This window comes from Magnolia sinica, chromosome 2, assembly GCF_029962835.1.
Source record: "Magnolia sinica isolate HGM2019 chromosome 2, MsV1, whole genome shotgun sequence".
NCBI lineage: Eukaryota > Viridiplantae > Streptophyta > Magnoliopsida > Magnoliales > Magnoliaceae > Magnolia > Magnolia sinica.
Genome location: NC_080574.1, coordinates 22,125,719 through 22,153,204, shown reverse-complemented (window position 1 = coordinate 22,153,204; position 27,486 = coordinate 22,125,719). Strand labels below are relative to the sequence as shown.

General features: G+C 40.2%; 1 protein-coding gene across 1 annotated transcript; it reads right to left on the bottom strand.

The window, feature by feature from the left end:
• Nucleotides 1-1,765: 1,765 nt before the first annotated feature.
• Nucleotides 1,766-25,524, bottom strand: LOC131236615 (protein MAINTENANCE OF PSII UNDER HIGH LIGHT 1). Its single transcript, XM_058233908.1, has 3 exons — nucleotides 25,216-25,524; nucleotides 22,446-22,580; nucleotides 1,766-2,337 (listed from the first exon to the last, which is right to left on the bottom strand). Exons 1-3 carry the CDS (start codon nucleotides 25,390-25,392, stop codon nucleotides 1,972-1,974), a joined length of 678 nt encoding a protein of 225 aa, XP_058089891.1. The 5' UTR covers nucleotides 25,393-25,524; the 3' UTR covers nucleotides 1,766-1,971.
• Nucleotides 25,525-27,486: the final 1,962 nt, after the last annotated feature.

The following is a 27,486-nucleotide window of genomic DNA, read 5'->3' as shown; positions in this document are numbered from 1 at the left end:
CATCAATTAGATGCACCCTTCCATGGTGGGCCCCACCTGAATGCGTGTAAGACATCCAGGCCATCAATTAGATGCACCCTTCCATGGTGGGCCACGGGCCTAAAATCAGGCCAACCCATGGCTTAGGTGAGCCACATCATAGACAACAGTTGAGAGTGTACACCCAACCATAGAAACCTTCCTAATTGTTCGTAGGACCCACTGAGATGTAGTTCAGACACAAACACATCTATTGTATGTGTCCCAATTGGATAAGGGGTCACACTAAAATTTTGGGCCATTTCAAAACTCAGGTCGGTCCTAGCAAGTGCTTTTAAATGTTTTAGGCATGATTTCACATGGATTGAGATTGTGTGTAGCCTACATGAGTTCCTAGTACCACTGACCTTTGGAACATAGGTACATTTTTACTATACACGTGATCTACCATCCACTCTTTTTTATTCGACAGAACAAAACCTACCTTACCAATCTAAACCTCTACTTGTACGGTCGACCAATAAAGATGAAAATACTCCTACTTTTTCTAACTGATTTACCCTAAAACCAAGCGTATTTTTGTCCAAAACCCTCTTTCCGTACCCTAAAAATCTGCTTTCATATCATAAATTTTCAGCCTTTCATAAAAAATTAAAAAAAAAAAAAACACATAAAAGGCAAGCTTCTGCAGTGCTAATTTTTTCTTGGAACATTCCATGACCTAGAGGGGTACCTACCAAATGCATGGTGTGAATGTCTAGCATACATCATGGTGGGGCCCACACTTGTACAATTTAATCCATCCGTTCACCCCCATAAATGCTCTTATTTGACCCGAACCCAACAAAAAGCCTAGATGATCTAAAGAAAAACGGGTAAACGACCAGCAACGAACCAATCAGATCCAGGTCCGGGTCTTCAAGAATGAGAGTCGGACCTGGCAAGACCCAAAACAGTCTACCAGGGCATGGGTTCCTAGGACCCGACCCACCAGTCGACAAACCTATATAGTGGTCATAAGGTCTGTTTAGCAGCGCTACACAAGATACATTTGATGCAAAAATCTAATGATTCTCTCTTTTCCCTTTACCTCGTTTGTAACATTGAAAAAAGAAGGATGCTTCCTCTACAAACGTCGTAGATTAGCTTATCCTACAACTGTTACTCAACTGCATGGTTTAGCTATTCAACTGCTTGTGTGGAGTCCGTCATTGTGTGTTTGCAATCTGACCTGCGCATCAAGTGACACCTACCATGATGATGGGATGTCCTTAAGGCCCCAACCAACAATCCGATGATTAGGTGGGCCACACTGTAAAAAGCAATGAATGGCCACCCAAAAACCTCCAAATTCACATGGTGGCTGACGCGATGGTTTGGTTGGCCTAATCTTTGGGGCATTGTGCTTCATGGTGAGGTGACCCCGCTGGATTGGTTGGATGCCATACTATGGTGGGGCCCCACAAAGCATTCCTAGAATAAGCTTATTGTACAAACATTGTAGAGAATCCAGCCTCTAAAAATGGGCGAAAATGCCCATAAGAAAAAAAAATCAAGGAGAATACAGACCCGCATAGACAAAAATTCTAGATCTTTAAACTTGTCGACATGGTAAGCCGGCTCATGTTAGGATGTCATTCCAAAAATAAGGCAGATCTAAAATTCAAGTAGGCCACAACATCGGTATAAAAAAATAAAAAAAATAAAAAAAAAAAAAATAAAAAAGGAAGGAAACAAGTCATCCACCATTGAAACCATTGTAGAATCCCTTCCTTCTCTCACCACATGCAGCAATGCATCTTCATTTTTTTTCTTTTTCTCTCTTTTTCTTTTTTTATTTTTTATTTTTTATTTTTACAGAGAAGAATATTACTTTTTTTAGTACAACCATACGTGTCTAATCGCATTTTAATCATAATCAGAAGTACGTCTTTTATGGTATGCAAAATTCTGGAGTTTTTGACAAGTCGAACTGGACCCATTTTGAATTTGCTAAGTACTTGCATTCAGATGAAGGGTCTCTCCTTGGTTCTCTGATTCGACTGGTACTTGAGGAATGCCCTGCATCTCGCCTTCAGTCGGTATGGCCAGAGGATTTTGAGACTCAGGCAGGATAAAAGCTTCAATGCTTTCCAATGGCTGGAATTTGTTGATATAGTAACTAAGAGACGGTCCCGAGTATTCTAAGGTTTGTATTTGAGGTGGCGAGTTCTTGCCGACCTGGAGAAGTATTGAAGAAGCTGCCGCTAGGGAGATGAGGCCCAAGCCTGCAGCAATGGCTGCCGTGTTCTCAGCTCCCTCTGACGAAGTGCCTGCGTTTCCAGAGCTGATTGCACTCTCTGCTATGTAAACTGCCGGCTGCAGAATGTAACAATTGAAGATATAAGTCGTAGTAGTCCGAAGCATATGAAATGGAGAACAAGAGATTTCTGCAAGCTCTGTTTTTTTTTTTTTTCCTGGTGCATTTGGATGCACCACCAGATTGAATTGCAATTGTTAGTCTAATGAAGTTGAAATAACCAAACTGTGATATCCTTCCTTAGCTTTGATATTGAGATCTATTTTCCAAATTGCAGTTACATCGTTAGAAAGAGTTAAGTTCAAATAGGATTACTGTTCTAAGATTTTGATATACTAGGCTGAAGGCCTGATAGACTGAATTCTACATAGTTTTTCATTCGGTGTGGAATCTTCTCCTTATAGAGGAGGCATATATGTAAGGTGTGGTGGGAGACATAGTTCTAAAACTCACTGACTCGACTTGGAAGTTGGCTGAGTCGAGTTATTTTCTTAGCCCAAGTTTCTGGGAAACTTGGTACTGGGCCTGAATCGGCCTGAACTCGGAGAGACTTGAACTGAGTCGCTCGCCTTAGTGATGGGATTTTATATATATTGAAAATAAATATGTTGGTGAGGCAACAAACTTAACGAGTAAGGTCTTAGTAATTCTGGTGCTTTAAGTTACGTTTTATATTATAATATAGTCCTAACTATTTTAAATATCTATTAACATTCCTAATATTTTCAATTTAAAATAATTAAATATTGAGTCCAGTCTTCAAGTCAACCCGACCTGGCTGGACATCAAGTCAAGAGCTCTTGTAGAGAGAGAGTTGTGTGAGTGTGTGTGCGTGTGCCTTTTTTTTGGGGGGTTGGGGGGTACTCTCTCGGAGCTTTGATTCAACAGATAATGCCGTCACCAGTAACGTCGCATTTGTGTTTGCGTGCATGTGTGTTTGTGGATTTTGATATCCATCATGGAGTACCGAAGCTTGGAAGATTTTCTGGCCAGCATAGAAAACTTTTGTGCATATGTTATTCTCAGGTTTGAATGAGAGAGAAAGTGACTGATACCCCTCTGAGAGAGAGAGAGAGAGATGACACATGCACATACTGTATACAAACACGCATAAGCCTCCGTTGAGAATAACCTCCAGCTCATAACTCTTGAATATAACACTTGTAATAATTTTTGAGGTGAGCAATTTAGGCTAATGCATGGATATATGATTTTTATGAAACCTGGTTAAGAATTTTAGCTTCACGGTAGTTGGATATAGGCGTACTGGTCATGCTCATGGACTAATTTTGGTGGCTAGGATCTTACACTCTTGAGAGATTTTTGGGGATGACCCATCACTCTTATCTATGGTGGCAGTGGCACCCAACAGACCAATGGTCCAGATCACTGAACCGTGGGCTGCACTCCTACAACATGAAAAACTGAGTATATTGTGTTCATCCTAGCCCTAAGCATCATATTGATTGGTCATTTCCAAAAAGATCTCAAATCACGTAACATGCCTATTTCCTGTACTCACAGGCATGCATACATGCATGTACATGCAAGCCCGCACACCTGCTTCTGCATGCACGCATGCCCACAAACACGCACAAGTCTAATCAATCCTTTATATACTAGTGGCCTCTAATGCACCCCCACACGCACACACAAGTTTAACCCTTCATATACACACAAGTTTACCCTTCATATACTAGTGACCTCTATTAGCTGATAACTTCCGTACAAGTATAGCCACTTGGGGCATGATTTTTCAAATTGTTGGTTGTGGACTATTTTTAATCCCTTCCAAAAACATTGCTCTAATCATGGTATTCCAAATCGGTTACGTAATGGTAACGGTCATAACCGTTACGCGTTACGGGGTTACGGCCGTTACAGAAAAACGCGCCGTAACGGCCCCATAACGGTCCAGGAAGAACATTTTTCAAAAAAAAAAAAAATGGTCGTAACGGCCGTTACGGCCCGTATCATAACGGTAACGGTGGTGGCCGTTACGGCCACCGTTACCGTTACAGAACACCTTGGCTCTAATACATAATTACTGTAGATTAGATGGAGATGATTGAGGAGAGAGATGAGAATGTGAGAAGGGAACATGAGAGGGAGAGATCTTATGTATCCTCCCTCTTTACTTAATTCTTAATTGATAGAAGAAATTATTTACAAAAAGAGAGGACTGATTACAATAGGAAACTAAGAGATAGAAGATAAGAGCAATTAGGAATCTAGGCTAATATGAAATATGGTGGACTGCAAGTGCACACAATCTGTGTACACTAACACTCCCCCTCAAGCTAAGGCATGGATATATGATGGTCATAAGGCGCGTTGTTGATGTGGCTTTAGTGAAGACATCTGCTAATTGATCTTTTGATTGAACAAAGGGGGGGCATATAGAAACTTGGCAGCTAATTTTTCCCGAATGAAGTGGCAGTTGACTTCAATGCTCTTCATACGTTCGTGGAAGACCGGGTTGGATGCAATATGAATGGCTGCTTAATTATCACAATGTAATGAAACTGGGGAAGATCTTGTGAATCCCATATCTTGAAGAATGGCTTTCGCCTATGGGAATTCACAAGTTGCATGAGCCATTGCACAATATACAGCCTCTGTAGAGAAGAGAGCAACAACAGATTGCTTTTTACTTTTTCAAGTAACTAAATTTTAAAAAACGTGCAATACCTTGTACTAGAGAATCGGTCAGAGGAAGAGCCAACCCAATCAGCATTGTAGGAAACTATGATGTTCAAATGACCATGATATCAATAGAGAAAACTACAGCTAGGTGCAACTTTTAAGTAACGAAGGATCCGATAGACTACTTCAAGGTCATGACAATAAGGTAATTGGCTTACAATTCCAACAGCTTAAGAAATGTCTGGACGAGTAAAGCTGAGATAAATTATGCAACCCACCAGTAGACAATACATGCCCGGATTATTAATTTCGTCTAATTCTCCCATGCAATTTATGATTTACTTTAATAGGTATGTCAACATGGCGAGCACCAAGTAAACCAGCCTCGGACTGAAAATCTAGCATATACTTACGATGAGATTAAAAATAAATAAAAATCCACAGTTTGAGCAAGCCACTTCAATTCTAAGAAAGTAGTTCAACAACCCTAAATCCTTCATCTCAATTGATATCCCAAGAATTTCGCAACACTATTTATCTCAGTTGTGCTTGTGTGATTTAGAATAATATTATCATCATATATGATAAGAATTGTAGTGTTGTCATCCATATGTTTTACAAACACAAAATGATCAAATGCACTTCTTTTAAATCCAATGTTGGAATTCGTATTGCCAAGCTTTTCAAACCAAGCCCAACGTGACTGTTTAAAGTTGTATAAAGCTTTCCAAAGATGACAAACTTTGCCATTCTCCCCCTTAGGCCGAAAACTGAAAGGAAGGGCCATATATATTTCTTCATTATTATCGCCATGTAAAAACGTAATTTTGAAATCCAATTAATGCAGACAGTTTAATTTTGCCACCGGAGCAAAAGTTTCATCATAATCTTCACCATACTTTTGAGTGAAACCCTTGGCAACTAGACGTGCTCTGCATTTGTCCATTGATCTATTTGCCTTGTATTTAATGCTAAACACTCATTCGCGCCATATTTTCTTGGTGGAAGAATGACTAATTCCCAAGTATTTTGTTTTTCAATGGCAAACACCTTTTCTACCATGGTTACTTTCCATTTAGGGTCACCTAGTGCATTTGCAATCTTGGTTGGTATAGAGACAAACGATAGATGAAATTAATGACTGATAAGAGGGAAGGAGATTTGTATGAGACAGATACCAACAAGTTGATATGTACAAGACCGGGTTGTGAAGGGCAATTGGGAGATCTGCTTATTCTGGTTCAACCGTCAAAGAGTGGTGGTGCTCGGGAAGAGCAGGAATTTTCTTCCTTCAAGAGTAGACCTTCATTTCTTCAGTATGAGTAGGGTTTGGCACATCTTCAATCTAAGACTCGTCTATGACAGGAAGTGGAAGAGGTTCAAGATGCGCACTGTCTTGTTAATTGAAATAAGGTACATTTTCAAAGAATGTTACATTCTTATAAACTTATCTTTTCCAATTTACAAGGCACTAACATTTATACTATTTATGAGAGTTTAAGTATCTAAGAACACATATTTTATTAATTATGGTCCTAGCTTAGAGTGAGATGGTCTAAGAATGTGGACAAAGCATGTGCACCCAAACACTTTTGATGGTAAGTAAATAAAGATGATGAGGTTATAGGGCTTGTAATGGGTAATTACCTTTAAGAACAACGGTCAAAATCCGATTGATTATATAGGTAGCAAAAAAATAAATAAAAATTTAGCTTCATCCAAATATGCTTTTGGTACTAACATGCTTATCAGTAAAGACCGGGTGACCTCTTAGTAAGTGCTTATTATGGTGTATAAGGGCACAAGGATTGAAATTTTATACCATGATGTACAGAGTATTTCTGTAAATCATGGTGTAAATATTTTCGGGCATTGTCAAATCGAAATATTTTAATTTTGGTATTGTATTGGAAAGAAACCATTTGATGAAACATCATTATAGGCATTGAGACTTCGCCACGACTTCCTAGAAGACAAACCCATGTATATCATGAGAATCATCAATAAATGATAGGAAAATTTTGAAACCAAATACACAGACTAGTGGAGCAAGTCCCCATACATCTAAATGGGTGAGTTCAAAAGGATGCAATGTCTTTGTATTACTCAAAAAAGAAAGTGGTTTGACAATGCTTGGATAACTGACAAGTTTCCCATTGTAAGTTGGTCACCCAATTTTTATTCTCAATGCAGGAAGCTGAAACATGAGCAGAACTAGGCTGTTCTCGCTTGTAAAGATAAAGCCTTTAACTTTCATGACCATCACAATCATTTTTTTCGTTGCCAAATCCCAAATAATAGAATGGGACAAATAAAAAATGACATAGTAATTCAATTATTTGGTTAGGGAGCTTACAAAAAGAAGATTAGATGGAAACAATGGAATATTGAAAAGATAGATAGTGAATCAAAAAGATGGAAAGTTCGCTTTCCCGGAGCCTTAAAAAGGGAACCATCAACCAATCTAATATTACTGGAGATGGGAGAGTAGGAAGTATATCCATCGGTCATATCTGTCATGTGTTCAGATGCCCCTGAATCAATGATCCAAGATGTTTGAGAGACGTGATTCGTAGTTAAATAAGTATCTGACTGCCCTATCTAGTTAGCAGCAGAGGTAGAGATTTGAAGAGCTGCCATTTGTTGTTGTAGCCCACTGATTATTTTGTCCCTTGGGTCTTAGTCAATTATGGGCAAAAGATTCTTCAATAGTGCTCACATAAAGTCCTGATGTCCTTTGATTGAAGGTTGGGATGAAGCACCCAACAATTCTTTTACATGTCATCTTTTTCCACGATGTGTGCATCAAAGCTTATCTTTGTCCATGTTTTCTCATCTAGCTCATTTCCCCTTAGCACTTTTAGAGTCCGTAGTCAAGATTGATTGTTCTGAAAGGATGACTAAGGAAGCATTCTGCCGTCCAACCTCTATGCATATGTAGTTATATATAGATTTGAGGGGACGAAGAAATTCTCTCACACGAATCTATATACTTTGAGGTTCGAAGTCTGATAGAAGACCAACGAGGAACTTAAAGATTTTGTCTTATTTGATTTTTAAGATCTTCCAATTCTAGAACAGTTATTCAATTCCCCCCATTTTTTGTTCAAGCTAGCGAAGTACCATTCCATGGTTCTATCACCTTGTTCGAGATTGTTAATCTGTGTGGAGTTGAGAAAGGTGGGACAAGCCTTCCTTTTAAGAGTACATTTTGTTACTTCATCCTATACATTCTTTGCAATTTTCAAGAGAGAAAGACCGTGACTAATGTTGGGTTACATGGAATTTAACAAACAAGACATCACAAGCCAGTTTTCACTTTCCCATATATCATGAGTGGGATCATCGGGATTGGGTTGTTTCTTGGTTTTTGAAATGCATCCCAATCTTTTCCAAGCTCCAATATACATTCAAGCTGCTTGAGACCATTTCAAATAATTGGTGCCATCTAGTTTTATGGTAGTGATTGTAAGACTAGGGTTGTTCATTTGACCAGATGGAATTTGAGTGTGTTTATTATCTCCCATCTAGGGAATGATTTAAAAAAAATCCTTAGAGATGATAGTGTACTGTCGAAGGGTCCTGAGGCTAGATTCGGTCCCTGCTGGGAGGCTGCACATTAGATCCGTCATCATCAATAGCTTGTCCATGGGGTAGATCTGGTGTCAAATGATGGTCCAAGAGGCAGATTTGATGGTGGATGGAGGTACCTACATCAAATCCAGCAGCAATGGGTGGCCCTCAAGGCAGATCAAGTGTCTGTAGCAGGACCACACGTCAGATATGGTGCCAATAGGTGGCCCACGTGGAAGATCTAATGTCAATGGAGGTTGCAGGACTTGAATCCAATGCCGAAAAAGAAAGAAGGGGAATCCGACATCACTAGAAGGATTTCAGTTCAGGTCCTGCACTTCTGGCAACAATAGAGAGGTCTATGCTTGATTCCGATAACCACAGAGTCCAGACACAAATCAGTGATTCTGACAATAGCAAATGTGGAATCCAGCAACACAGGGAGGTTTCTGGCTCAGATCCAGAACTTTTGGCGATGGCGGAGGTGGTCGTGAATGATCCCGTGATGTTGGAGAGGCCCTGACTTTGATCCAGTGCCGGAATCGAGTTTTGACAAGGTTTCCAGATGCTAAACTGTTCCAGAGCCCAAAAAAAAAAAGCCCAGCTGGAAGATGATTCTGGTGAGATTGAGAGATTTTTCTGGTGGGATTTGCAGTCAGAGAAGCAGCAATTCCTCCTTCCAGATAGAATGATCGGTGGGAAATCCCTTCTAAATAGGTCAACAATGCATTATAGCTGCATCTATTGGATGGTGATGGAAAGATAATCTCACTTTCACCATCTTACTGAGAGGGGGAAAAAACTTTGATCGACTTTCAAAATCGAGGATGAGAAGGGGAAAGAAGAATCTAGGAAATAAGAAGAATATTTGGAGAAGGATTGGATCAGTAATTTTCTGATAACATGTAGATTAGATGGGGAAGAGAGAAAAGAAAGATGAGAAAGAGAACAGGGAACATGAGAGGAGGGAGAGATCTTTACATATCCCCCCTTTCCTTAATCCTTTATTTACAAAAGAGATGATTTACAGGAAGAGAGGACTGATTACAATAGAAAACTAAGAGATAGGAGATAAGAGAAATTAGGAAATCAAAGCCAAATCCGAAACATGGTTCATTCAGGTGTACGAGGATTTGTGTACAGGACAGCCCTAATTATGATGCATGCTCATGGACATAATTCAACAGCGGAAATAAAAGGAATAAATGATCTAAAATTCTAACAGTAATCATCATAACTGAGAAAATCATAAAGGAAACATACAATGGAGCGGGCCATCACTACAACCATGGATTATGGAATTCAATTACTACTTAGGTTGGATCCGGCGAGGGATGAGACCTCCCGATCTTGCATGGTCACACCCAATCGATCAATGAAGATCACTAGTCCGAAGAACCAAGAAGTTTCTCGGATTAGGGATTTGAGAATTTGGGGTTTAGGGTTTAGATCGGTTCTCAAGATTTTGATCGAAGAAGGATTAGCCAAAACTGGAAAATAGAAGGAAGAAAATTATTACCTTGAAGAAGTTGGAGGGGCACAAGAAGAAATTAGAAGAAGAAGATCAAGGGAAGAGAAGAAGCACCATTAGAGAGAAGAGAGGAAGGAGGCAACCAAAGGGTTTGCTTTTCATTAATCAATAGTTAAAATTCGAGTTTAGGGCTTTAGCCCACTTAAATAAGCAAATAAAGACATAAAATTACTAAAAGACTCCTAAGTCAAAAATGCGCAAATAACATAAGTACGGGAAAGTTTGGGCGCTCGGTCTTCTTTCTCCAATCTTCCTTCACATGTGTCTTCCCTGAGTGGGGTCTTCTATATGTCCAATCACATGTGAAAGGTCTTCAGCTCCTCAATAGTCGCCTATCCACAAGGACGGCACTTGTGGTTGGCGCTTTCTTCGTTGGTACACCTTGAATGCGCTTGTGTCCGCATCAATTCCCCTCGGGTGAGAAAAACTCGACTCCGACGAGTTGAAACTTTTGTAGCGCTCGAGTAGATCTGGATCAATACCCTGCAATGCGTCGCCCGACAGCCACGTAGATTCAGACGATGGTTTGTTCTTCCACTTGACAAGATACCTTTGGAAACCTCCATCTCTCGTGGATACTATCTTGTCATCCAAGATTTCTTCAATTGCTTCTTTATGGGTAATGAGTGGAGGAGGGGGTAGAAGGGGTTGGGTAGCAAACTCAGAAAAAGGCCATGAAAGGGACGATGTATCAACAATGGGAGTATGGGCACGGACTAGATCTTCCACATTAAAAGTTGGATTAATGCTCATTTCAGGTGGAAGATCAACCCGATACGCGTTAGACCCAACCTTTTGTAATATCTTGAATGGTCCAGCACTACGCGCTTGTAATTTCTTTGCAGATCCTTAAGAGAATTGCTCTGGCCTTATTCGCACTATTACATAGTCTTCTTCTTGAAATTCTTGCACTCTACGATGAGAATCAGCTGAAACTTTATAATCATCATTGCTCTTATTTAACCGCTGTCTAATATGTGTATGCAAATCATGAATATGGCGTGCGAATGCATCGGCTGACTCAGAAGACCTTTGGGTAACAGACATAGGTAAGAGATCTATGGGCATTCTAGGTTTATAACCACTTACAGTTTCAAAAGGACTCAACCTTGTAGATCTATTAACTGACCCATTATAAGCAAGTTCAGCAGTTGGTAAAATTAGATCCCAAGTCTTAACATGTTCACCCACTAGATAACGTAGAAGATTTTCAAGGCTACGGTTTACCACTTCAGTTTGACCATCTGTTTGTGGGTGGTAAGCAGTAGAAAATTGCAAACCAGTTCCCATAATGTGCGACAGTGTCTTCCAAAAATAGCTAGTAAACGAATATCACGATTAGACACTATGGTTTTAGGTAACCTATGGAGACGCACCACACCATCAAAAGAAAGATGAGCAACATGAGATGCATCTGACGTCTTCGAACATGGGAGGAAATGCGCCATTTTAGAAAAACGGTCCACAACGACAAAAACAGAATTGTGCTTTTTTATAGTCTTGGGAGGCCCGAGCACGAAGTTCATACTAATGTCCTGCCACAGACCATGTGGCACTGGCAATGGCGTGTACAGCCCGGTATTTTGCTTTCTTTGCTTTGCCAGCTGACATGTTCGACACTGCCCTAAAACTTTGGCTACGTCTCGCTTGAGGCTTGGCCAATAGAAACGATCTTCCACGAGGGCAATGGTCTTATCACGACCAAAATGGCCAGTTATCCCTCCTGAATGAAGCTCCCAGATGAGGAATTCACGAAGGGACATACGGGGAATACAAAGTCTGTCTCTCTTGAAAAGAAAGTCATCTTTAAGAACATATTCACCCATAATATGCTGGTCACTAGATAGCGACGTGTAAGTACCCCCAAAATCAGGACATATGAGGTATTCATCTTTCAGTTGCTCAAATCCGACTACCTCTACACTCAAGGAGTTGAGCAACGCCACTCTCCTACTAAGGGCATCCGCTGGTTTGTTTTCAACCCCGACCTTGTGTTTCAAAACAAGCGAATATTCCTGAAGAAACGCTACCTACTTGGCATGCCTTGGGTTGAGTTTCTTCCGAGAATGTAAATATCTCAAAGCCTCATGGTCAGAAAACAAAACGAATTCTTGCGGTAGGAGGTAGTGTCGCCAATGTCTCAAGGATTGCACTACTGCATAAAATTCTTTGTCGTAAGTGGAGTATTTTTGTTTTGCCTCATTCAGTTTCTCACTGAAATAGGCCACTGGGTGTCCTTCTTGACTCAACACTCTACCTATACCGACACCAGACGCATCGCACGCTACTACAAAGACTTTAGAAAAGTCAGGTAAACGCATGACAAGAGCTTCCACCATCTTACCCTTAATTTCTTTAGAAGCCTTGACGGCGGCTTTAGACCACACAAACTCTCCCTTTTTCATGTACTCGGTAATGGGAGCCATGATCGTGCTAAACCCTTAATGAACCGACGATAAAAAGTTGCTAGGCCGTGAAAACTTCACATCTCATGAATGTTCCTTGGTTCTGGCCACTCAACTATGGCCCTGACTTTTTTAGGGTCTGAGCGCATCCCTTCAGATGACACTATAAATCCTAAGAACACAACTTGGCTAGACATGAATGCACATTTCTTAAGATTAGCGTACAACCTTTTCTTCCTAAGGACACTACAGACCATTTTGAAATGTTCAAGGTGTGATTCCTTAGTGGTACTATAAATAAGAATATCGTCAAAGTATACCACTAGGAATTTTTCATGAACGGCCTCAAAGTTTGTGTCATCACCCGCATGAAAGTACTGGGTGCGTTAGTCAAGCCGAAAGGCATGACCAACCACTCATACAACCCAGCTTTCGTCTTAAACGCCGTCTTCCACTCATCTCCGGGGCGTATACGGATTTGGTGATATCCAGTCTTGTGGTCTATCTTAGAGAATATAGTGGACCTGGCCATCATGTCAAGCATATCATCAAGTCTAGGTATAGGGAACCTATACTTGACAATAATTTTGTTTATGGCTGTCCACACACATGCGCCACGTGCCGTCTCTCTTTGGCATCAACAATGCAGGCACGGCACACGGCTCATACTCTCTTGGATGAAACCCTTTGGCATAAGCTCATCAACTTGCTTCTTCAACTCGGCATGCGCTGCAGGGTTCATCCTGTAGCGAGGAAGGTTCGGTAGAGTAGACCCCGGGACAAGATCAATGGCATGTGTATGTCCCTCATAAGTGGCAACTCATTCGGTAAGTCTTCAGAAATACATCACTGTATTCCTTCAGACCGAGGTCACTTCACGGGGCAACTCTGATGGCCTCAGGTGTAATTTCTCTAGCCACAAGGGCATACACCATAGAATCCTCCTTAGCCTCTTTTTCAAACTCTCTTGCGCTGATTATATGTAAAGACTTAGGTTTGGATTTCCCCATTTCTCTAGGCTCACTTGCCTTCTCATCCTTCTTCTTCCCTAATGTATTCTTAGGTGGCATGGGATTAAGTTTGATCTTTTTACTATTATACATAAAAGTACACGCATTCGAACGGCCAAAGATCGTGACATCATTATCGAATAGCCATGGTCTACCTAGGATAACATGTCTCACATCCATAAGTAAAACATCACACCACAGGGACTCTTTGTATGACCCAAACTCAATGGGGACTAGACATTGCTGGGTGACAGGTAGGGATGTCTTGTCAACCCAAGAAACTTTATACGGGTCTGGATGAGGTGTGGATTTCAGTTTTAAGCGATCTAAGGTGCTCGTGGAAATCACATTCTGACAACTTCCACTGTCCACTATCACCTTACAATTCTTTTCACCACACTTGGCAATAGTGTAGAAGATAGTGCTTCGACGCCAGTCAGCACTACTTCTAGACTGAGCTAACACACGCCTGACTACTGCAAGCGTTGCTTCTCCATCCACTTCTTCTTCATCAGTAAGTCCTCCTTCAGGGTGATACTCTTCAACTTCATAATCACCATGGTCATCTCCACCCTCGTGGGACTCGCCTATAACTAAGGCTCTCCCACGGCTCTTCGTAGGACACTGATTAGACATGTGGCCAAAGTTGCCACACTCATAGCACCTCACTTGGCTCATGTTACTAGGACCGGCACCAAGAACCCCTTTGCCCTTGTCCTCCCTAGGCCTAGGCGGAATGGTCGCCCGTGCCGTAGGTTGATTACCAATATTAGGTCTAGGTCCTTGGGTACTAGTTCTAGAATTTGAGTCTCGGGACTCAAAACGACGAATGACAGGAGCCTTCAAATATTGCTCTAACTCCTGCACGACTTGATATGCTTCATCTAAGTCCGTTAAGGGCCGAGTAATAAGCTCGCGCTGAAGATCCGCACAAAGGCCCGTCTTGAAACGCGAGAGCGTTACTAGAGGGTCTTCTCGGATATCACATCGCATCACATACTCTTCAAATTTAGCGATGTAGTCAGCGGCAGGCATTGACCCTTGGCGTAAGGATTGCCATTGGTCAAGGAGCTTCTGACGGTATGAGAGGGGAAGGTACTTCTCCTTCAACTTCTCTTTCATCTCATACCAATGTGTGATAAGGGCTCTACCAACTCTCTCTATCCTACGCTCGGTGTTGGTCCAGAAGAGCTTGGCTTGACCCACAAGCTTCATCTTAGCAAACCGCATTTGACGGTTTTCCGACATGCCATACCACTCAAAGTAGTGGTCCATGTCAGCAACCCAGTCAAGGAACGCCTTGGGATCCAAGCGCCCATCAAAACTCGGGGCCTCAACTCTCACACTCTTCATCGCACGCTCATCTGGATCATAGCGGTCTTGATGACCACATGTGGCTCGTGCCTCTCGCACCACACCACGACCATTACCACGATCTCTATCCTCACTACCACCACGTGTGGCAGCACGTTCTTCAATGATTCTTTCCACTTGAGAGTGCGCATCTTCCCCTACAGCGAGGTTTTTCTTTTGGGACGCCTCTAGTTGCTCCACTTTAGTCATGGTAGTGGTAATTTGGTTCTCAAGGCGGGCAAACTCACGCCTTTGACCCGCTTCTTGGGCGGTTATCTTTTGTATCAATTGAGCAAGTTGCTCAGATAACTGCTCGTTATTCATGGTAGGTTGAAGTCCGAAACCTCTACCTCTTCTCGTGGGCATACAATGAAGACTTGAACCAAACTCTACCTAACTAGACTACTAGTTGTTATGACTTTAAAGATGAATGTGATGAATGCAAAACAATTATGAACTGACACAATTAAGTTGAAATAGGAAACAACTCAAATCTGAAAATTTTCCAGATTAGGAACTTTCTAAAATTAGAAAGTTTTTAAAATTGAAAACTTTCTAAACCTGGAACTTTCCTAAGTTAAACCTAAAAATCAAAACTCTAATTTGATAACTCGATCTAGACAAAAACCATGCAAGCTTAGGCTTTGATACCAAATTTGACGCAGGACAGCCCTAATTATGATGCATGCTCATGGACATAATTAAACAGCGGAAAAAAAATGAATAAATGATCTAAAATTCTAACAGTAATCATCATAACTGAGAAAATCATAAAGGAAACATGCAATAGAGCGGGCCATTACTACAGCCATGGATTATGGAATTCAATTACTACTTAGGTTGGATCCGGCGAAGGATGAGACCTCCCGATCTTGCATGGTCACACCCAATCGATCAATGAAGATCACTAGTCCGAAGAACCAAAAAGTTTCTCGGATTAGGGATTTGAGAATTTGGGGGTTTAGGGTTTAGATCGGTTCTCAAGATTTTGATCGAAGAAGGATTAGCCAAAACTGGAAAATAGAAGGAAGAAAATTATTACCTTGAAGAAGTTGGAGGGGCACAAGAAGAAATTAGAAGAAGAAGATCAAGGGAAGAGAAGAAGCACCATTAGAGAGAAGAGAGGAAGGAGGCAACCAAAGGGTTTGCTTTTCATTAATCAATAGTTAAAATTCGAGTTTAGGGCTTTAGCCCACTTAAATAAGCAAATAAAGACATAAAATTACTAAAATACCCCTAGAATAAGCAAATAAAGATATAAAATTACTAAAAGACCCCTAATTAAGTCAAAAACGCGCAAATAACATAAGTACGGGAAAGTTTGGGCACTCGGTCTTCTTTCTCCAATCTTCCTTCACATGTGTCTTCCCTGAGTGGTGTCTTCTATATGTCCAATCACATGTGAAAGGTCTTCAGCTCCTCAATAGTCGCCTGTCCACAAGGACGGCACTTGTGGTTGGCGCTTTCTTCGTTGGTACACCTTGAATGCGCTTGTGTCCGCATCAATTCCCTTCACCACAGGTGCACAATATCTATGTACACTAACAATTACGATTAACAAGAATGAGATAACTCATTTTAAGTGGGAGCCAAATAGGCCCTAAAGGTGCATGTTTGTGTATTTTTATAATAAAGGAACAAAATTTCAGAACATGAATAAGATTAATAGGCTTAGCAGACTTGTTCAACTCTATAACCGTTCACAAATCCCCTTTGTAAGTAGGGTGTAATAGTCGTTCTAACACAGCATGAGGAGCATGATTCTCTTGGTATGCAAGCGGCATTCAGTATTCCCCCCATTTTTTGTTCAAGCTAGCGAAGTACCATTCCATGGTTCTATCACCTTGTTCGAGATTGTTAATCTGTGTGGAGTTGAGAAAGGTGGGGCAAGCCTTCCTTTTAAGAGTACATTTTGTTACTTCATCCTATACATTCTTTGCAATTTTCAAGAGAGAAAGACCGTGACTAATGTTGGGTTAAATGGAATTTAACAACCAAGACATCACAAGCCAGTTTTCACTTTCCCATATATCATGAGTGGGATCATCGGGATTGGGTTGTTTCTTGGTTTTTGAAATGCATCCCAATCTTTTCCAAGCTCCAATATACATTCAAGCTGCTTGAGACCATTTCAAATAATTGGTGCCATCTAGTTTTATGGTAGTGATTGTAAGACTAGGGTTGTTCATTTGACCAGATGGAATTTGAGTGTGTTTATTATCTCCCATCTAGGGAATGATTTAAAAAAAATCCTTAGAGATGATAGTGTACTGTCGAAGGGTCCTGAGGGTAGATTCGGTCCCTGCTGGGAGGCTGCACATTAGATCCGTCATCATCAATAGCTTGTCCATGGGGTAGTTCTGGCGTCAAATGATGGTCCAAGAGGCAGATTTGATGGTGGATGGAGGTACCTACATCAAATCCAGCAGCAATGGGTGGCCCTCAAGGCAGATCAAGTGTCTGTAGCAGGACCACGCGTCAGATATGGTGCCAATAGGTGGCCCACGTGGAAGATCTAATGTCAATGGAGGTTGCAGGACTTGAATCCAATGCCGATAAAGAAAGAAGGGGAATCCGACATCACTAGAAGGATTTCAGTTCAGGTCCTGCACTTCCGGCAACAATAGAGAGGTCTATGCTTGATTCCGATAACCACAGAGTCCAGACACAAATCAGTGATTCTGACAATAGCAAATGTGGAATCCAGCAACACAGGGAGGTTTCTGGCTCAGATCCAGAACTTTTGGCGATGGCGGAGGTGGTCGTGAATGATCCCATGATGTTGGAGAGGCCCTGACTTTGATCCAGTGCCGGAATTGAGTTTTGACAAGGTTTCCGGATGCTAGACTGTTCCAGAGCCCAAAAAAAAAAAGCCCAGCTGGAAGATGATTCTGGTGAGATTGAGAGATTTTTCTGGTGGGATTTGCAGTCAGAGAAGCAGCAATTCCTCCTTCCAGATAGAATGATCGGTGGGAAATCCCTTCTAAATAGGTCAACAATGCATTATAGCTGCATCTATTGGATGGTGATGGAAAGATAATCTCACTTTCACCATCTTACTGAGAGGGGGGAAAAACTTTGATCGACTTTCAAAATCGAGGATGAGAAGGGGAAAGAAGAATCTAGGAAATAAGAAGAATATTTGGAGAAGGATTGGATCAGTAATTTTCTGATAACATAACATGTAGATTAGATGGGGAAGAGAGAAAAGAAAGATGAGAAAGAGAACAGGGAACATGAGAGGAGGGAGAGATCTTTACATATCCCCCCTTTCCTTAATCCTTTATTTACAAAAGAGATGATTTACAGGAAGAGAGGACTGATTACAATAGAAAACTAAGAGATAGGAGATAAGAGAAATTAGGAAATCAAAGCCAAATCCGAAACATGGTTCATTCAGGTGTACGAGGATTTGTGTACACCACAGGTGCACAATATCTATGTACACTAACAATTACGATTAACAAGAATGAGATAACTCATTTTAAGTGGGAGCCAAATAGGCCCTAAAGGTGCATGTTTGTGTATTTTTATAATAAAGGAACAAAATTTCAGAACATGAATAAGATTAATAGGCTTAGCAGACTTGTTCAACTCTATAACCGTTCACAAATGCCCTTTGTAAGTAGGGTGTAATAGTCGTTCTAACACAGCATGAGGAGCATGATTCTCTTGGTATGCAAGCGGCATTCAGTAAACATGCATTGGTGGGCTCCTTGCTATTGTTGCAGCCAACCACAAGACAATGTACTTGAGCATGAACCTCTATGTGTGGATCACTTGTGCTCAGCAGTCAGCAGAAATATCTGGCAACTGCCTCTCCATCATCATTATCATCATCATCAAAGCCTCGTACCAATTAATCGGGGTCAGCTACATGAATCTTGTTCCGCTATTCCACTCTATCAAGATTCAAGAGCCATACTTCAACTAGACCATAGGTCATAAAGTACTTTCTCAATACCTCCACCTATGTCCTTCCCCTTGCCCTTTCAAAGCCTTCAACTTGTACCAACCCACTCCTTCTAATTGGATGTTCTTGGTCTCCATTACATATGACCAAACCATCGAAATCTACTTTCCCTCATCCTATTACCTATTGGTGCCAAAGGTTTTAAAAATAGTTAGTGGGAACTGTTACACATTACAGTTTTTATTGTAACATTAACGGCAGTGGCCGTTATGGCTACCGTTACTGTTATTGAATACCTTGATTGGTGCTACTCTTAAGTTCCTTCAAATGCATTCATTTCTAATTTTATCCTTCCTCATCTTGCCACCCATCCATCTCAATATCCTCATTTCAGCTACACCTCATCCTATGAACATGTTCCTTATCTGTCCAACATTTTGTCCCATAAATCATGACTGATCTTATAGCTATCGTATAAAATTTCCTTTTCAGTTTGAGTGGTACACAATGATCATACAAAACTCCAAAGGCACATTTCCATTTCTTCCACTCGGCTTGAATTCTATGGGCAACATCCTTCTCAATCTCTCCACTCTCATGAATTATAGACCCAAGGTAACGAAAGTGGTCATTTTAGGAAACTGCTTGGTCAGCAATTTTAACTAATTCCTCATTTTAACTCCTATTGTTACTAAAATTGCACTCCATATCCTTTGTTTTAGTCCGACTAATTTTAAATCCTTTAGATTCTAAAGCATCCCTCCATAAATGTAGCTTTGTGTTTATGCCCTTCTTCATCTTTTCAATCAAAACTTGTCATTTGCAAACAACATACGCCATGGGGTCTCTTCTGCAGATGCCTCATTAACTTGTCCATAACCAATGCGAAAGGTACATGATGAGGATGTCTGAGCAGTGTGCACCATACCAAAGGAGGAGGGTTGAGCTAGTCTCTTTATGGCTAGACGACCATTACATGGGGCCTACTTGATCCAATTCACATTCCTAGCCAAGTTGAAGACCCCACGTGCATGTTCGTACATTTTTTAGGACCCCACACTGGGAAGATACGTGTGGGCTGCATATAGGAGCTTGATGAATACATCGGACCGTTGGATCGAGTGGACATGGCGATCAAACCGTTGAATCATCATCATTGAACATCTTGATTGTGGATTTCCATGGGCCATGAAATAGTTTAGTTGTTTAGTTTGTTTATATGTTTCGTTATTTTTGGTATAGCTCATAATTGTGTTGAGATTACAGAGTTACGAACAACTTTTAATTCATTGAGCATCTTTATGTTGAGAATCTTATCTGAGAGCGTCTTTTTGAAAAAGGTCTTTTCTTATACTATAAAGGATTGGACGTCCCAACCTTAGCCATTATGCATGAAAGAGATTTCTCTCATTTTGCTTTGAGATTGAGAAAATTTTCATCATGTGATTGGATTGGTGGTGCGAAGCCACAAGGAACAATTCCCTAGTTATCTTTTCTACTTTTCTCTCTTCTCAACAAGGTCTCATCTTCTTTTTTCTTCCTTCTTCATCTCTTCCTTTCTTTTCTTATTTGTCATCATCCAAAACAAAGAACTCATCCCCAATCTCCTCCAAAATCCATCTAAACCTAGACCTCCCTATACCATACCACCATACGATCGTACAGACCTCCACACGTGACCATATGATCATCATACGGACAAGACCATATGGCCATCCGTACGACCAACCCATCTCCTCTGTTTTTCCCTCTTTGTTCCTTGTTCCTTCCTCTCTAAAATACATAATTCGAAGCCTAAAACCTTCAATTCCAATCCTAAAACCTAGATTTCCCAAAACCCCAATCTTAAACCCTAATCCCTAAAACCCCACATCCCAACTCTAATTTCCCAAAACCCTGTGTGTCAAACCCTAGTTCTCAAAACCCTATTTCCCACAAACTTAATCCCGCAAAACCCTAATTCTCATAGCCCTAATTCCCAAATCCCCAAATCACAAAACCCTAGTTCTTAAGCCCTTCAACAAAACCAAGAGATTCCCTTTCGAATTAGATCAATTCCTATGCTAGATGGAAGTCCTATCTTCCATAGGTCCAATTTAATCATGTTTTATAAGATAAAGCTGTAGGATTGTGATTTAGTCTTGAATCTAAGTATAATTAAATACTTAACTTCTTTAAGTTTGTGATAGATTAGCATTATTTATGTGCTTTAAATTGATCTAGTTAACTTGTTCATGACCTCATTGCATCATTCTAGGTTAGGCCATCCATCCTGCATCAGTAGGGGCTCAATGCCGACCTTAGTACAAGCCTAGAGTAATTAGGAATTCACTTGTCTCTCCACTAGTGGCCCTCACATTTGTTAAACTCCCTAATCTATATATATATATATATATATATCATGTCAATATGTCCTCTTGAAACCCCTTTCTTTCCCAACACCCACCAGATTAACTCTCTAGGGACCCCATCATATGTTTTCTCTAAGTCAATAAAGACCATGCGGAGATCCTCTCCTCCCTATTTCTCCATCAATTGTCTAAGCAGGAAAATAATTTCAGTGGTAGACCTCCCAAGCATGAAACCAAACTGATTTTTTGATACACTCATGTCATGCTTTAGCCTTTGCTCAATCACTCTTTCCCAAAGTTTCTTAATATCACAACTGCCTCTCCATGATGACCCTTTAGACAGTATTTGGATGTGGATTAGTAGTTGCATCATGCTGGCAAGTGAGTGTTATCAATGTGCAGCTCTATGATGGCCGGTTTCCGAGACTCCATGTAAAAGAAGAAGGTTGGTGTTTGGTGGGTAGCAAATTGCATAACTCCTACGTTTCAAAAGTTGACTCATTCGCAGAAGGTTATTATGATGATCATGATGATGAATAAGAACGATAAGCTACACTACAGTGAATGTTTTCCAAAAATAACTAAAATTTAAGGATGTAGCCAATACAAATGGTATACATTGTCAACGATATGACCCCTAACATAAAGGATCTAGATTGCTGTAAATTGCTGTAACTGACCAATTGCTATAAATTGCTGTAACTGACCCCTAAATTGGGGATCTAGATTGATGTAACTGACCCCTAAATTGGGGATCTAGATTGATGTAACTGACCCCTAAATTGGGGAACTAGATTGCTGTAGAATATCTATATTATGGACAAGAAAGCTCTCAGTTGAGGGCAGAAAAATTCACCACAAACATTCTTCTTGTGTTTGTAGTATTCTGTTTTGTGTTTTGTGGTTTTGTCATACATGCACACCATTCCAAACCATGAAAAAAAATCATGGGCCTCAAATGGATGGAGAATGGCATGGATTGATCATGGATCAGACGATCTTAATCTTTTGATTGCACACCTTGAATTTGGACTGTCCACCATTTATTTTAACAATCCATTTGATGAAACAATCCACCATTTATTTTAACAATCCATTTGATGAAACAAGCAAATGGTTAGGATCACCCAATCAGCATGCAGTGTAGCCCTGGAACAATATATCACTGGGATGAACAGCAATGGTGGTCAATGCATTGCCATTCTGCACTCATGAGTCGTGACCCAATCACGACCCACAAGTTAGGAACAAAGGATTTGGACTTTGGAGATAATGCTGCATCAGATAAACAATCGTGGCCGAGGGTTGAGCTACATCCTTGTCCATTGAATTTCATTATATGTGAGCTGATAAGGTGGGATATTTAATGAGCTGAAACTACCAACCTCGACAGAGTAAATGTTCGTCTGTCCAGCAGTGTCCTTCTCAACATAGCCGGTCCAACCCTTCTTGCGTGGTGGGAAAGTTCCAACCACTCTCGTCTTCTCCACAGCCAGCCACTCCATGCTCACCTTCCCAACCTATATTTCATAGAAAGACCATCAATTCACTTCCATTTATTAATGCAAGTCTAACTGCAAATGCAGAGTTAAAATCTAGGCCGATGACAGGAGAAATCAGATAAACTTAAAATTAGATTTGTAACATCTTTGAACAAAAATTCCCATTCCTATAAAGCATGCTTCATTTATAATATCTAACAATGCAATGGGAAACTGGTGAGAAATAGAGAGAAATAAGGAGATTCAGTTGGACTCAAGACATTCAAAATTGGCTGGAATGTAACAAGTGTATTTTTGGAACGCTTCATGTATTTGGGTTTTGTAGCAATTACCATGGGTGAGTGTTGATATTATGGGGGAGTTTTGGGTCGTTTCATAAATACCAGGATTTGGTTTGAAATCTCACGCAGGATTTCTTGTTTAGTGAAATTGTTGGTTTTCCTCCCGCAAAAGGGTTGGCTTATCAATTTTGTATCTCTAGAGTGTTATACAATTTTAACATCATAGATTCTATAATTTGAGTTTTAGATTGGGTACTCAGCTCCAGTAATTGGAAGAGACCCGTGTCAACTAAAACTCATTGCACAATTACTACAAAAAGCACATTTACAATTTATTTATGGAACTTGAAGTGAACCATGATTACTACATGAAAAGCACATTTACAAAGTAAACAGGAACAAGGGAGCTAAGCTACCTGCAGTGGCCAGGTTTTAAATTAAAGGCTTGAGTCTAAAAAATGTGATACTAGTCAAAGTCGTCTTCAAACTCAGTCAAGTACTTAATCGAGATTTCAAGTTTAAAAGACTTGTGTATCTTGAATTTTCAAGTTTCCTGAGTACCTGAGTTCTTTGAACATTCGATTTAAGTTTTGCAGTGCTCATTTGAGTTTTTCAATTACCCGACAGAGTTCAAGTGCTTGATCAAATTTACAAGTACGAAACCAAGCATTTGATTTTAAGAAAAACTGTGTTTAGCCCATTTGGATGCAACTGCTGCAAAGGGGAGTTTCCACATGCAGGTCCATAACGTCAACTTGCCGAAAACCAATCCAATTGGTTTTTGGCGAGTGGGCTATTTAGTGCCTATTTTGTTGGGAGGGGAATCAAATAGGGGTTGTGAAAGTGCATCCAAACGCACGCAGGAAAGGGGTTTGGCTGAAAGCAGAGTTTAGGTGTCAAAACCACCTTTTAAGGGTGCATCCAAATGGGCCCTGAAGATAACTTGACCCAAGTTTCAACCAACTCCAGCCAATTTAATGAGTTCTCACAGTACTTGATTGAGATTCTAAACACAGTAACACTGCCAATAACCATGTAACTTCACTTCAAATGGGGTGAAATATTTGGATTCTCTTAGCAAGTTGACAGAAAAATCAGAACCTGTCAGCAAAATCAATGAAAAGAAATGGTCGCTACAAGTTGGAAAGATAAAAGAGCATAAATCAACACCAGGTAACAACTTCAGCTACTGGCTATATGAGCATTTCCATGTATTACAACTAACAGCTACAGTGAGATTTGTTTCGCAAAATGCATAAACTTTCGATAATAGAATTCATAGAAGTTGGCGGTTATTTCTAACTTGCAATGTGTTTGGATGCATTAATTGAATAGAATTGAGATATTAGTTCTGCATAGTGGAAATGATGAATTCGTAATTGCCTTCCTCAGGACTAATATCCATCGAATAGGCACCAATGGCAATCATGTAACCTTCATGCTGAAATTGAGAGGAACATAATTAAAATATGAAGGCTGCTGAAGCATTGTGAATACCAAGGAAGGTAATTGCATTTTGGTTATTTCCTCTCTATCGAACTAGCTACTTTAAATTCAATTCCAAACATCCAAACGCAACCATGAGGTTGGAAACAAGCTCAGAGAGAGAGAGAGAGAGAGAGAGGCAGAAAAGAAGATTGACCACATATTTCTTCATGGCGAAAAAAATAGGAAAATAAATATCATGATATTTTATGCAACCAAAAGCACCCTCAGGTACAGTTGGAGAAGGAACTAAAACTACTCATGACCCACTGGAATATCAGGAAAAATTCCTACTGGTTCGAACTGCTTAATAAGAACACGTCCTATTGATATAATTGCTATAAAGATGCGTGAATATGGTAGCCATCTAGCCCACGGCTTGAAAATGGACAATTGAGAAAATGTTCAGCAAAAATATAAGTAGCGATGCACATTCAATGGGAAAAGCTCAAAAAGATTGGAAGGCCCACACTATCCAATTGCTAAAATTATTAGGATATTTCCTACCCATTTGATGACTCGCCAGATCAACGGGAAGGCCCATGATAGATTGAATATGATAATCACATTTATTTAAAAAATAATAATAATAATAACCTATTCAAATTCTAGAAATTATAAATTTAAAAAAAAAAAACACCCACCAATTAGCGATGTTTAAAAAAAAAAATCATATAAGCAGTAAACAAACAATAGAAGAAGACCCATTTCTAATTTATGAAATAATTCAAGAATAACCAATTCAAACCCAAAAATAAGTGACATACACCCGAACAAGACAAAGAAAATCCAACAAAAAGTTCAAATAATGCTAAAAATGGGGGACAGATGAAATTAAAGGAGACCCAATTCAAATTCAATGAAAAGAGAAAGAAATTTCACTTCACCTCTTTATCTGGAGCACATTCTTCCACATTGCAGTCAGATTCTTCTGAGTCAGTGGAAGCTCTAACAGAGAAAAGACCAGTAGTGTTTGTCCTCGCCTTTTGATATTTTTTCAGAATCCTATGACAAGGGAATGCACATGTGTTTGCAGAAATCATGGACTGAGAAGCACAAGCCATTGAAGAATATATATATCAGTGAATATGAAGAATTTGGAGGGCAAAGTAAGGAAGGTTTTATTTATATATATATATTTTTTTTCCTTTTTTCTACTGCTTTTTCTTCTCTGTTTCGCAGAGAAGGAGACCTTTGGGTTGGGTTTTGAGGTTGGTTTTGAATGGATTTCGTGTGTGCAACGTGTCGCAAGCTCTGCACTCCCACCACATAAAACAATGGCTCCTACTGAAGTGACGTCACCAAGTTATTTGGGCCCCACCATGATGTATGTTTTGTATCCACCCCGTTCGTACATTTTGAGAGATCATTTTAGGGCATGATTCAAAGCATGAAGTAGATCCAAGGTTGGAGTGAACCCCACCACATAAAACAATGGAGAGAGTGGTGCCCACCGTTGAAACCTTCCGAAGGTCCACCATGATGTTTATCTGAGATCCAACCTGTTTATGTGTTAAAACAGACATGAAAGAAGGGAAAAAACAAATATCAGCTTGATGGAAAACTTTTGTGGCCCTTGGAACTTTTTAACGGTGGGTGTCACTCTCCCCACTGTTTTCTGTGGTGGGGTCCACTAGAGCTTTGGATCTAACTCATTCATTGGATTATGCCTAATATAATCTCTCCAAATGGATGAACGGTGTGGATACAAAACATGCATCATGGTTAGGCCCACGGAAGTTGGTGACGTCACTTCAGTAGCAAGTCTCGCTACCCAACCTGTCCAGTATCTAATCCGCGTCCCCCCCTTTTTTCCCATGCAATCCCCCACTTCTCTCCGGTTCTTACCCATTAGATTCTGGTAGTAGAAGAGATCGATACGCTGCGTGACTACGGTTGTCCATAGCCTGCACACGGTCATGTGTACGGACGCAGTTTAGTTAGTTATGCTGCCAGTAGTCGGTGCTGTGAGGGATAATGATGTATGTGTTTTATCAATTCCGTCCATCCATTTTTCCAGATCATTTTACGGATTGATACAAAAAATCAGAATCATCTAAAACTCAGGTGGACCGATGGGCATTGAATTTCCATTGTTAAAAACCTCTTGGGGCCCACCATAACGTTTATTTGATATCCAACCTGTTGACTAGATCTGTACCTGTATGTATAAATGCAAAAAATAAATATAAACTTGTTCCAGGACTTGAAACTTTTGTGGCCCTAATAAGTTTTTAATGGTGGCCGTTCAATTAACATTATTTCCTGTGAAGGGGTTCACTTGAGATTTATATCTATCTCATATTTAAGCTCATGCCATACAATGATATGGAAAAATGTATGGACAGTATGGATGAAATACGTACCTCAGCACCGATGGGCAGTGTCAGCAGCCAAACCGCGTCCCATATACACAGTATGGAGTATCGGAAGGAAAATGCTTACCGGGCATAATTACGTAGAAACGACCTAACGTGCATAAAATCGACCCTGTTCATCAGCTGCATTACCCTTTTTTTTAAATTGACCACAAAAATCAGACCCATTCAATACTCTAATAGGGCGCCCATTTGAGTTATGAAATAATCCTTTCAGTGAAGACTTAAGAAGATTTCACCATCAAGTTAATCTAGCATAATTGGCCTATATGACTCTAACAGGCGACATGGTGCTAGCTTTTATCTCAATTGTTAAGAATCTAAGAGTTGTTTGGCATTAGATGGAATTAACAGTATTATTGGATAACGTCCAATCCCACATTTGCGATTAAAATTTTCAATTAAGAAATACAAAATATTAAGTGAAGCCATTGGTGAGCCATAGAATTGTAATCATTGGATTATATTTTAGAATCCTGTGAGTCATGTATGCATATGCAACTTGAATGTTACGTGTAAAGGGCACATAGGAATGTATGAGGTGGATAAAACACATGCATCAATGTGGAGCCAACAAACATATTAGCTACAAATATTCACCGTTGGCCCTGAAATATATGATACTGGGATTGATCTAATCTTTTTTGTTGTTTTCAAGCTTCAGCCGGATATTTATATCTGACCAAATGCAATTCCATGCAACTTAATTCAATTTAATGCCATGCACCAGGCAGCTTTTAACTAATACACTTAAAGCCTTAGAATTGGTGAAACACGTCA

Excerpts from the sequence above, each read along its gene's own strand:
- LOC131236615 (XM_058233908.1), bottom strand. The coding sequence starts at position 25,392 with ATGGCTTGTGCTTCTCAGTCCATGATTTCTGCAAACACATGTGCATTC. Across the intron at positions 22,581-25,215 it reads AATGTGCTCCAGATAAAGAG|GTTGGGAAGGTGAGCATGGA; the intron begins GTGAAGTGAAAT and ends TATGAAATATAG. Across the intron at positions 2,338-22,445 it reads CGAACATTTACTCTGTCGAG|CCGGCAGTTTACATAGCAGA; the intron begins GTTGGTAGTTTC and ends TACATTCTGCAG.